Raw genomic sequence first — 12,918 nt, forward strand, 5'->3', positions numbered from 1 at the left:
CAAACCAGTCACCCAGATCTCCATGCAAAGGTCAGCATTTTAATGCCATGCAGGGTAAAGTGTTTTTCCCAGTTTAGCGTTTGTGTTTAGAGAAAATCTCCACACCGTGGTGGATTAGCCTTTCCTAATCTTAGTCCTGAACACTGCCCTTTACCTTTCAGAGCGTGTCCTGCTGTAAAACGCTCCTATTATCTCAGTAAGGTGGTGTTAATGATCAGGTGTGTGGGAAGCAGGTGAAACACTAATGTTAATATTAATAATATTCCATAACTTTTAATAAATGTTTAATTTTGTGTAAGTGTGTATAATGAGTAATTCAAGGGAACTGAAGAAAAAGCATTTACATTTTACACTCTTTATATTTTAGTCGACTAAATCAACTGTAGATTTAGTCCACTGTATTCTTAAGATAATTTTGTCGACTTAAACTTAGACTAAAACTAAAACTATTCAGATGACTAAATTATGACTAAAACTAAATCAAAATTTGTTGTCAAAATTAACACTGCAGCCCAGCCAGCACACCATTAGGAGAGGTGAAGGGCGAGACACCAGCTAGGGGGGGGTTGACGATCTTTTTCCCCTTTTTGCTGCTCCGTTGTACGATCAGATAAAAGGCCTCTCCAAACCAAGCTCCCGGGCTGAATTTCAACCCCAGCCCGCCCCTGCCTATGAACCTCCCCAGTGGTCTTCCTCTTTTCCACCTGCCCTACAGCTCCATCTTCAACATCCGTTGTCCGATATATCCACTCTCCCTCCTCTACACATGTCCAAATCATCTCTTCCTTGCCTCTCTAACTTTGTCTCCAAACAGTTCAACCTGAGCTGTCACTACCCCTAAACCTAAAACAAGACTTAGTCTTGTTTTAGGTTTAGACTTAGTCTTGTTTTCATTAAAAACAAAACAAAAACAAGTGTATTGAAGTCAGCATGCTAACATGCTCATCGTGAAAATTGTAATAATCTCCTTGGTTTAGCATGCAAAAAAAACCAAAAAAAAAACTCAATATATTAAACACAAAGTACAGTTGGTGTTGCTGGAATCTCAAAGGTTTTGAAGGTATTGGTCAAGGTGGTGGCAGTCCATCCAGCAGCTGTTAAAACAGAGTCAAAGCTGCTCAACTTACAGACTGACTGATTGGCACTGCCATCAGAGGAGTCGTGCCATTAGCTTGGCTAAAATCCACACCCATGTCGTGCTGTTTGTCAGAATGCGGATGTTCACTATCTAGTCTGTGGGTGTGGAACTATCACAAATATTTGCAGGGTCTCCTCTCTCTGCCTCCTCTCCTGGAGCAGCAGGGTGGCTGCCAGGAATTGGACAGAGGGTCAGAGGTATGATCCCCCCCGCCCCCTGTTCCTAAACACCAGTCCTCTTCCTGCCCCTCTGCTGCTCTCCAACCCCTGCCTCCATTCTCTCTATTGGCTCACAGACTGGGAGATGGAGGAGGGAGGGAGAAGGGAGCACGGGGTCACGGCCTCAGCGGTGCAGCCACTTGGCCGGAGACTGTGTGTGCGTTTAGATGTTCCGTGTGTGGGCGTGTGTGTGTGTGTGTGTGTGTGTGTATTTTGCACTATATCACCTCTTCCTCTTTGTGTGTCAAGGACTTTTTTTTTTTTTTGCTTAATTTTTGTGGACAAGGCAGGCGCTGCAAAATGTTTTCTGGTGTGTGAATATATTTGTATGAGTGTCCATGTGGAGACAGAGAAGGAGAGAAAGAGAGTGTGGGCGTCAAAGAGGCAAAGGTCAAGGTTTGAGAGGTTCACTTGGCTGAGGTTTGTTCCCTTCAAACCCCCACCAGCCAAATATGCTGCAGTTAACAAAGTAAAGCTGTCTATCTAAACACAATCTCCTAAACAACTGCGATGGTAGCCCAGGTTTTTTTTTTAAAGTCATGTAAATATACAATATATCACATTTTACAAGTTCACGAGTGCACGAGGAAGAGGAAACTGGGAGAAAATGTACACGGATATTAGTTTAAGGATCACTGGAGCAACTGATATTTTTCATCTTGCAGAAACAATTTATTTGAGATGTCCTCAAGAAACAAAAATGCATTTCTTTGAGGTTTGGGCAGAGCTGAGCAAAGTACTTTGTGCCCACTAATAACTGTCTATCAATCTTTTTGTCATGATATAATACTGCCTGTCACTTCCTCTTGTTGAAAAAACATTAATATTGTGTATTGTAACATTATCAGGCTGCTTCTGCTATGAGCCTTCACCACGCTTTGGCCTTAGAAGTCTTAACTGACAGGGGCGGCAGGCCAAGCTAAACGAGTTATGCTCTTAGTTTACTGAATGTGAATATATCCCAAGAGTTTTTTGCACAAATTGGAGAGCTTTACTTTTGTTGGAAGCTTCTATTGTTATGACATTTTTGACCCTGTTCCTGATTAGTCTCTTAAGGGTTTGCATTTTGGAGACGTTTTGGCTCTTTTTCTGGCAAAGAACATCACTGGCTTTCGGCCTAGCCGACCGTGATACCGAATCCGTAGGCCCAGAAGATGGTGTTTCAGCCACATCCTGACAACAAACAAAATAACTTGTGTTGAGGTTAGAGGATTTTTGCAGCATACATTCCTTACATCTTCCATAAATCATACTTTGGATCCATGCAAGGGGTCAAGAAGAGATTCATTTCAGGGCTGCATGCATCGATTCAGATTTTCCGAGGTGGAACACGACTGTCACTCACATCCAAAGAGGTTCTGCATCACAGCTGAGGCACCAAAGAGTGCCGATTGAGAGAAAAGCAAAAACAACTGTGACTGTGTTCTTTGGATGTTTATGACAAACATGATGTGTTTGTATCGCTCATACTGACGTTTGAAACAATTCATTTTGACTATTTGAGATTTCAGACTCCTGTTTTTAATTATAATTCATTCATCAGGGGTTTTCATGACTTATTACAACACAAATTAAAAAAAAAAAAGTCACATTTTTGAATTCTTGGCTGGCTTCTCTTTATTTAACAGCTTCTCTTGAGAAACAAGGATTTATGCTTAATAAAACGGCTTATGGGGGTCTCAGCTGTACTTGTTGAGGGGTTGGAAAGCAGTACACATTTACTTTCCTCAGTAACAGTCCCCTAGCTGGATTGAAAACTGGAACCAGCGACATTAAGGAAGCCTGTTTGGCTGCCCTTGTAGGTTCCTGTACTTGACTCAAGAACAGTTTCTTCGCCAGAGCAATCACCACCCTGAACTCACACACTCACCCACCGTAACTGTGCAACACCCACATCTCTGTGCAATATTATATTATTCATACTGAACAATATCTATCACTCCTATATTGTGTAAAATCCAGTATTCATTCACTAGTGCAATATTCATTCACCAAGTGCAATATTCATCATCTTCATTATTATATGTATACACGCATTTACTTTCTTACAATGTACAGATGCACCAATGTAGGTATGTATGTATATATTTTTATACATTCTATTTTTTGTATATTTTACACATTGTTTATTTTCTGTATATCTCTTGATCATATTGATTATACTAGATTATAATATTTTTATAATATTTTTATTTTCATTTTAGAGAGTTTGATTTTCTGTTACATGGCACTGAACAGGAGTGGCCCTCCAATCTCATTGTACATCCTGTATAATGACAATAAAGGCATTCTATTCTATTATAATCCCTAAAAGAGCAACTAAAATATCAGCTTAATATATTTCTTTCCAAGAATGATATGATAAAGTAAATATTAGTCTTAAGGATAGAGGTGGAAATTGGATATGCTTAGCTGAGCTTAGCATGACCAGTAGGGGAAGCAGCTAGCCTAGCCACTTTGTCCAAAGTAAACAACATAATGTAGATTTACCTTTTCCAGCTATAGTTGGGGAACATGACCTGAGTTTATAAGGAGTGGTTCTGCATTTCTGTGAATATGTTTTTCACCTTTCTTTTATTTGCTGGTGAGTAAAATTAACTTCATGCATAGGTACATGTACAAATGACTAAATGATAAATCAGCCACATTTTATGTTGAACTTAGCCTATAGTTGTGAAGAATTTAATTAGCCACTAATTAGCAGACTCAAATGCAGGACCCAAAATAAGACCACAAAGAATGAAAGTTCAAGCACTTTTATTCAACACCAGGAGAATCAGAAGCCGCAAGGGAACTCGGGCCAGGGGTAACTGCACAGGTCTCAGGACGGCAATCTGGGAGAGAAGAGATGAGTTAGTCCAGGTGAAAATTTCCAAAATGGATCACAGAGGAGGCAGAGACTATTGATCTTGAGTACATACTTGTTCCAGGAATTGTCCTGCTGGTGAGTCGAAGTGGAGAATGGAGGAGCCATCGGAGGTTGAGAGGGCAGGTGAGTGGGTGAGGTGAGTGAATGAGACAGGTAAGTTTGAAATGATAAGTTTCCAGTTTTTCCTAGAGGGGTGATGACCAGCCCTGTATGGAAGCAGGGTGTCTTTGAAGATAGAGACTCCACTCTTGCAGCCAGCAAGGGAATATTGAGAATACGGGGAGAGGAGAGGTGAGCACACACTGGGGGGAAAAGGAACTGGTCCTCTTTTACAGCAGTTGATGAGATGCAGGTGGCCTGAATGAGGAGAAGAAAGCTTCTAGACTCCACCTAAAGGGGTAGAAAATGCCTGCTCAGCCATTCCTGGGCTTGGAGAGAGGAAGAAACACACAAACCAGTGGCAAACTATGACAACAGTAGACTTACGGTCCCCATTATGTCTTATTTAGGCTGCTGCAGAACTCCATCTGCCTTATTCTCAGTAGCAATAATATGTCATTATAAAATGTGTTTCATATACAGAAAAAGCAAAATATATGTTTGGATGCCCTCAGCTGTGGGATTTGACTTTGATTAAACCCACTGGCATGTATCAATTCCAAGTGTTTCCCTCTCACATTGTCACGTTCTCCAGGGAACAGTTTTGACTTTCCATAGCATAATGCGTCCTGCATGTTTTCAGAGCTCACAGTCAGCTCTGCTTTTTTAATCAAAGTACAATACCCCGAGGCAAATGCTGATTTAAAAAGATGGCGACAAGAAACAAAGCCAAGCCAGCCCAGAGCGAGGCTCATATGACTTTTTTTTTTTTTTTTTTATGAAGAAGCTTTCCCTCTGGCAAAAACAAGAATGGAATCTGCTGTGCGCGATCCACAACAAGATGATCTGAAAAGTGCGATGGCTGCAATTGCTGATGTAACTCCTCAGGTAACGGAGAAAGAAATGCTTTTTTGGTATCTATCTGGGTTTGTTGTTACTGCTGATAACCATCACACTAATGGATTTATGGGTCCTTGTGATTGTATCATGCTCATGAAAGCCTGTAATCCAGCTCTATTACAGCAGTGCGAGAGGCTGTGTAAAAAAAAAAAAGATCCAGGCTGTGGATTGATTGCTCTTCATTATAAATTTTGAGTGTGATCAGTTATCAGACAAACAATAGATCATAAAGGCTCTCATTAAAACCATAAGCCATGGATTGTGTTTCTTAAGGCAGATGATGTGGTGTAATTTATCCATATTATGTTACTTTTTTCTCCTTTTTTTTTTTTTTCCTATGTCATATCCAAGCTGTGGGTTAAGGAAGTGTCAGAGCTGCCAGATAGCGTGCCTGTGCAGTTCTCGCCCCACATACATTTGGCAGCTTGAACTCACTGTGAACCGTTTGGAGTCCAGGAAAGGGGAAACGTCTCTTTCCTCACGCCTCTCATTCTCCTCTCTCTTTCAAAAGAGCAGGCTTGCAAAACAGGCCCTTCAGCTCCCTTGACAGTCTGCAAACTTATCACCCTGTCATTTTCTGCAAAAAGCAGTCCGGCTCTGTGATGTCTTTGGGACCCAATTGTAATGACAGTCATGTGATAAAAGTGGGAGGCTTTGAATGGAAGGGCGGGGGCGGAGGGGGAGAAGGCGCGCCCCTCTCGGACATGTCGTCCTTCCCATTTGTCAAACTGTCTGCCCTTGTCCACCCCTGGGTTTTCCCGTGAGGCCTCGGAGTGAGACAGATGGACGTAACGGACGGGCGGATAGACAGGGGAGCCCCGTTCTGCCGTGAACTCAGACTCACACGGAGCAAGAGTTGATCAGTTTGTAATTTTTATCCTTGTGATAACGTACTGTGATGTGAACAAGTGGCTCTTGTTGTTGCTTGGCTCAAAAAAAGATGAGTTTGTTTACAGCAATAAATGAACTTCTGCGGTCTGACAACTTCTGATTTCCTGTCTCCATCTCGCACCGGGTCCATCCTTCACGTCCCCATCCATCAGCTTGCATGTCTGCTCGCAAAAGTCTTACATCTGACCCAGTGTCTCTCGACCCACCTTCCTCTGTCTGTCACCGCTTTGCACTTTGCGCTTTGTGCTGTAGCGTGTTTGACTGCGTGTCAGGAAGTTTCACCACCCCGGCTGTATCGAATGACTAAGTCAAAGAGTTGCTCGTCAGGAAGCTCGAACTGCACTTCCCTAATTGGTTCACTTTCTCTCTCGCTTTGTTTGGCTCCTCAGATCTGCTGATAAAAATCATTTCCCTCTTTTATGTCTTCTTTTTTTTTTCTAATAATACGTGTTAGCAGGGCTTCAGCTTAGCAGGATAAGCTGGATGTGAAAATTGCCTGAACCAAAGAACAAAACACATTAATTTTGCAATTTCAGCTCAGTACTCAAAGGAAGAGGAATTATGAGACTGTACTGTCGATTGGTGCAACACCACCCTTCGCCTCAATCTGTCCAGGCGCAGTGCTGATGGGATGATGTACTAGTTAGTGGCGTTTCCGCAGAGGACAAGGATTTTTCTCTTGCTCTCTATCTCAATCTGTCTTTCATTCTGAGCCACGGGCTTAAGCAGTCAAGTGAGGGGATTTATAGACCTGAGGCTTACAGCTTAGTCATGATTGCCTGAATTGGCCCCAGCTCTGGTAAAATAAATGGTTTTTCACTCCTAATGAGAGAACGGGACATGGGAGGGGGATTGACACGATGAAGAAAAATTATCAAAAGTCCGAAGTGCGGAGTCGAATAGAAACGTGAAAATCACAGGAAAAGCCTCACGGAGAGCCTTAAATTGTGTTTACGAGTGACCTTTTAATCGAGCCAAGAAGAACCAAGAAAGGTCAAAGTTCAGACCTGGAAGTTTTGAAACTGCTAATGCCACTGAATATAAAAAGTGAAGTACCTCTTCTCTTTTTCTATTTGACTCCTATTTTCTCTGAAAACTGTAGTTTCTCTTTTTTTTTTCTCTTTTTTTCCCCGCTTTTTTACTGTGTTCAGCTGTAAAACATTTGAGGAAACTTTATGCTTCCCCATTCAGCTCCGAGTGTAACTGGAGGTTCTCGGCTGACTATAAAAAGAGAAGGAAAGGAAAAAATGGTTGAGGGCAGGATGAGGTCCTCGTCTCTGAGGTCTCTGCGTCTTCATAGAGCGGGCTCCAGTCCAGGCGCACTCTAAGCAACTCTTTACTCGCCCTCCTTTTTTCCCCCCTCTGTCTCTCTTTTTCTATCTGGCAGAACAGTGAAGCTCCGTAAAAAATGAATTATGCATCTGAAAGATATGAAATGGGTAGATTTATACAGTGTACACTGGGGGATATCACATCTGCTACTTTACACAGAGAATCTGTTTGGTGGTGGTGAGCACTGACACTGATAGGTTATCTGTCATGGATAGAGGTGAGCAAAAACTGTTGTTTCATGCGTTTGAATTTGTTTGATTTCTTCTTGATTCATATCATATCTGAAAGTGAGCAGAATAGTTTGATATTTCGGAAACCATTCGCTTAGTTCATTGAAAAGATATCATACTCATGCGCCTATGCTACCTCTGTAGCTGGAGCCAGCAGCCTGTTGGCTTAGTGCAGAATAAAAACTGGCTAAGGGACACACAACGAATGTAGTGAAGACTTTTGATAGGCAGTGTCACCGTGCTAGTGTCTGAGCAAAAACCTGTTTTGTAATGTCACAGTGGCCTTTGACTGACAGACTGTATATAAAAGATGGCCAACACTATTTCACTCACTGATAGGGAAGCTTCATTCTGAAGCCTCACTATTAGCATTTTTGCCATCATGTTATCTTTTTTGGAGCCAGACATGACCATATTTGAACACGAATGTGGTGCACTAGCGCTACCTAGCTTGGTCAGCAGTCTGTTTTCATAGACTGTATGAATACAAAGTACAGATACCTGCTAATTAGTAGGCAAACGTAACTAAAATAACTAAAATTAAAAAAAAAAAAAAAATCACTCAAAAAGCTCTTGGATGGTCTATTGGTAAAATTAACCACACAACAAGCTGTATTATTTGTCAGATAATTACCATACAAAAGGCTTTAAAAATCAACAGCCTTATTAGCGTTAACAAAAGCGAATGAAATAACGAAAACTGAAATTGAAAAAACATTTTCGTTAACTGAAATAAATAAAAACGATATTTAAAAGGAAAAAATGATAACTGACTCATGATCGTGTGTGTCCTTAATATTACACACATGTAGCACATAATGCTGCTATCTTGTGAACAGTTGGTTGTTGAATATAATTTCTTTTTAATGGCATAATTTGAGGTCTTATTACACAATAGTCACTCTTGAATCTTGTACCTGACAAATTAAGTATGAAAAATTAAAATTAATACTAAAACTAATGAAAACTAAACTAAAACTAAGCATTAAATCAAAAATAAAAACAAGCAAAACCACTCTGAAAATTAATTAAAACTAAGTGAATTAGAGGGAAAAAAGTTAAAATGAAATAACACTAAACTATAATGTAAAATCCAAAACTATTATAACCCTGGCAGGCAGATGTATGTAATATGTCGAGCCTTAACAAAATTTAAAAGGGTGAGTGGTTTGGTAGTTAGCACTGTTCCCTCACAGCAAGAAGCTCCTGGGCTTAAATGCACTGGCTGTTTTCGCCGTTCTCGTGTAAACGGGAGGCCGAAAATTTCATCATTGAATGGTGAGCGCAAGGGTCTGTATGGAAGTCCATGTGCCTGCCAGTCTTTTATGACTACCTGGACTGCTTCGTGGAAAATGTATGTTATGATGCACCAAGTACACATGTGCCCCAAGCGGCGGACTACAAAGAATACAAAAGTATAACAGGAATGACTACTCGGCTGTCATGTCTCCAGCTGTCTGCGTCCGTAACAGAGTAATCAATGTTTCAGCCCGGCAGTGGACCGGCACCCTATCCAGGGTGTTAGACTCCAGCCCCCTCACAGGATGGAGAACATGGATGGCGTTATTATAATAAATAAATAATCTTTATACTTTTGATAAGATAGGTTATCCCTTTATTGATCCCCAGAGGGAAAATTCAGGTGTCACAGCAGCTCAAGCATGGGGCAACATGCAGGAAAAATATTAAGATGCAACTGTATATAAAATAAAACTATGTATAATAAGTAAAAGATAATAACTGTTCTCAAAGAACAAGTACACAGTGCATTTATTAATAGTGGCTCTACAAGTAATAAACAGATGTACAAAGTGACAAGTGGATTAAAAGGTGACAAAAGCATACACAGTAGTGCAATATTTGCAAGAAAAACTGTTATGAGTTTCTTACTTTAACAGCATGTAGCCTATATGTGTACATATAATGATGCAGTAATTTTAAAGGTGTAAATTAGCTACAAAGGCCAGAAGTGTTTTCATACCGGGCTGTAAATATGTTTATTTCTACTGCTGTTTGACATTTTAACATAGGAGTCTAGAAGGATTAACTCATTCTTGGAGCCTGCCTCAAGTTGCCATTTAAGGAACTGCACTTGTTTGCAATTCCATGTCTTTATTTCAAAACAACTGGAAAAAAAAAAGAGAAAAAAGCCTCACAAGATAACAAATCCCTTTATCAGCCCCACAATGGATAAATTCTATAAAGCAGCGGCAAAGGTATAATGCAGAGCAAAAACAATTAACTATGATACAATAAAAATAAAAATAGAAAGTATAAGAATAAATTTTGATCTATACTCATATAAATTAAAAATAAGCAGCTGAGCATATTTCCCAATATGTTAACCTACTTCTATTTTAAGAAAAAGATCTAAGCTTATAGACTGGTGACCTGTCCAGGGTGTACCCCGCCTCTTGCCCTAATGCAGCTGGGATAGGCTCCAGCCCCCCTGCGACCCTAAATTGGATAAGCGGAAGAAAATAGATGGATGGATCTAAGCTTATATTTAAACTAGTTTAAAATAGGGGTGGGACTTGATTAAAAAAATAAATAAAAAATAAAATAAATAAAATAAAAAATAATAATAATTAATTAATCGAAATTAATCGCATTTTAATCACATTTAAATATTTAACATGAGAAATATTAATTTAAGTTTGGTTGATGAATGAATCAATATACATAAGGTTAAACTTCAAAATTTTGTTTATTTTCCCACCAGTCTACTACACAGACCAATGAAGGGTGGAAGTGCTCCTGTGATAAACAAACTCCTGAAATTAAAGTTAAGCATCATAACCATAATCATTCTCTCAGCTGTATTCCTTGATGTTGTCATGCTTGTTTTAACAGCTTATTTTGAATAAAAGAATTAAAATCAAATCACAAAAAGGAGAAAAAGTTCGTTCTCCGTTTAACCAGCTGCTTTTACACAGCTGTGCGTCGCACTCACGGTTGTTAGGCGACATGAGCTACGCAGAGGTGACGGCAGGCGACGCTGATATGAAGGCTAGCCGCTCATTTCCGGCCTTTGCAGTCTTCGTGGGCTGCGAAGGATCCGCGTGGGCCGGGTCCTTAGAAGGATGCGGCCCCTGAATTTTTGACATCGTGCGTCGACATAATCTGTATGCCGGGAACTCGTGCACTGAGAAACGTTCCACGGTGCAAAGTGCGATTAAAATGCGTTAAAATTTTTAATTTGTTAATTTCTCCATAATTAATTAATCGAAATTAACGCGTTAAAGTCCGACCCCTAGTTTAAAAATATCCTCTGCATTTACATGTAACAGCAAATCTACCAAATATTCCTTTTTGTGCATTTATTTTTTTTTTTTTTTTTAAATCTTCTTCATCCAGCCAACAGCCACTTTTTCCACACAAAACAGCCAGAGGCAGATCACTCACACAACATCTAACAAATGAAAGCATTGACTTGCCATCGGTGTGGTCTCAAGCCTTCGTTTCCTCTTTGAAGTTGGAAAAATTCCCAACAGAAGTCACTTGTTTGCTGAACAAAGATCCCAAACAAATTTAAATGAAGGCTGTACAGGCACAAACACACATGCGGATGGAGACCTACATGAAGGTTTATGGCTCTTAGACCCCCCTTGATAAACATGAATGGCCAGACCTTTTTGTTGTGGGGATGGTATGACACACAAACTGTTAGAAATGCACTCTGGTTGAGGGAGGTGGGAGGGCAGACTAAAACAGAAAGGCTAATAAAGCTTATGCCACATTTGCAAGCATGATCATTCTAAATAATAGCCTCCCTTGTACTTTGGGCTGAGGTTTGGTGTGGAGGGTGGTCATGGGACTCCCCAGTGTGATAGCAATGCACTAATCTTCTCTGTATGGCCCATTCACATGTGTTCACACCATTGTTTCCACATTCTAAACAGGGACTGTAATGTTACCCAAGGGAATTGTAAATTTGGGGTATATAAACCCTCCATTAATTTCTGCTCCCATTTAAGGTGAGGTTATCCTTGCAGGCTTGTCACTTCTCATGCTTGTTGTCTGTTGTGGGCTGGGGAGCATATATGAATATTTTGGCTGTAATTGCATACAGCTGTTAATGCTGAAAACTGCTCCACGTGGAGACAGTATACCTACAACAAAATGCGCGTGAGCCTGGGGAAAAACCCAGGGTTTCCTCACCACTAACGTTTTTTCTTCCCCCTATCAAACCAATCGGCGCTGTAATTTATTACCCGGTAAACACGTGGGAATAGCATTTCAGCGCCACAAGATAAACAACTGCTCGATTTCACGTATATCTCGCGATAAGGGACGCTCCCTCTGTGCTCGCCTATTGTGAGAGTTTTCCAATTCTCGCGTGAACTCGGAAGTTTCCCACGCCTGTTGTTGTGGCGTCTGCCCTTTTCGCTCGCTCACTCTCTCTCTTTTTTGTGTATGTGTGTGTATGTGTGTGTATGTGTGTGTTACCCGCCGCCTCCCCTTTTTCTCTCGGTCTTCCTCACCCACCCCCTTTCTCTCCGTTTCCCTCGTCCATACACCTCCAGTCCTGCTTCTGTTGTCTCGGCGGATTGTTGGGCTGTGGGAGAGGAAAGGATATCGCGAGTATTGGAGTTTTGGTGAGAGTTTGTGGAAGATGGCGCCTGTTGTGACAGGGTGAGTCTGAGATTCGGGGCGGTGGGGAGTGGAGTTGAAGAGAATATAAGTTATTGCTATGAAATAGCTCACTTTTAACCCACGCGTTGTAAGCCTGGGCACGGTGCATGTCTTCTGGCCACTGGTTTAGTTGCCAGAAGCCATTTTTTGGCGTCAGTGTGCTTGCGTGCGAGTGTTTTTCCCCCCTCTTTGACCAGTTACTTGCCTGAGCTGACTGTTGCTGCAGTGTTTTGTGAGCTAGCCCCTCCGCTAAAGCGATACTTCACCCCCGGTGGTCTTTTTCTCTCAGACAACGGCGAACTGTTAGCTCGGCCGGCTAACCAGCTAGACATGTTTTGGGTCTAATTTAACGCCTATGTGTAGTTTCATTTACCCACAGACGGGGCTCATACTGAACCCCCCCCAAAAGAACTGTCGTTTAATTCCCCGTCCGGTATTTGTTTTCGAAACGTGCTCAGCAGCTCCAGCTAGCCGGGCAGCACGCTTACGAATTGGGTCTCACGACTTAACGCGGTTAGCTGTCCGATAATGGACGCTAGCTAGCGGTGTTCGACTGAAACACGTTGCGGCTTTGTGGCCAAAGTGTCCTTTTACCAATAGGTTTAA

General features: G+C 41.2%; 1 protein-coding gene across 1 annotated transcript in view; it reads left to right on the top strand.

Moving 5' to 3' along the window:
• The first annotated feature begins 12,047 nt into the window (after positions 1 to 12,047).
• Positions 12,048 to 12,918, top strand: part of rbpjb (recombination signal binding protein for immunoglobulin kappa J region b) — a 53,858-nt gene continuing 52,987 nt past the window's right edge. Inside the window, exon 1 of the mRNA XM_030754024.1 lies at positions 12,048 to 12,312. Within this exon, the coding sequence (XP_030609884.1) occupies positions 12,104 to 12,312 (209 nt within the window). The 5' untranslated portion in view covers positions 12,048 to 12,103. The remainder of the gene's footprint in view (positions 12,313 to 12,918) is intronic.

Source organism: Archocentrus centrarchus, chromosome 18 (assembly GCF_007364275.1).
Source record: "Archocentrus centrarchus isolate MPI-CPG fArcCen1 chromosome 18, fArcCen1, whole genome shotgun sequence".
NCBI lineage: Eukaryota > Metazoa > Chordata > Actinopteri > Cichliformes > Cichlidae > Archocentrus > Archocentrus centrarchus.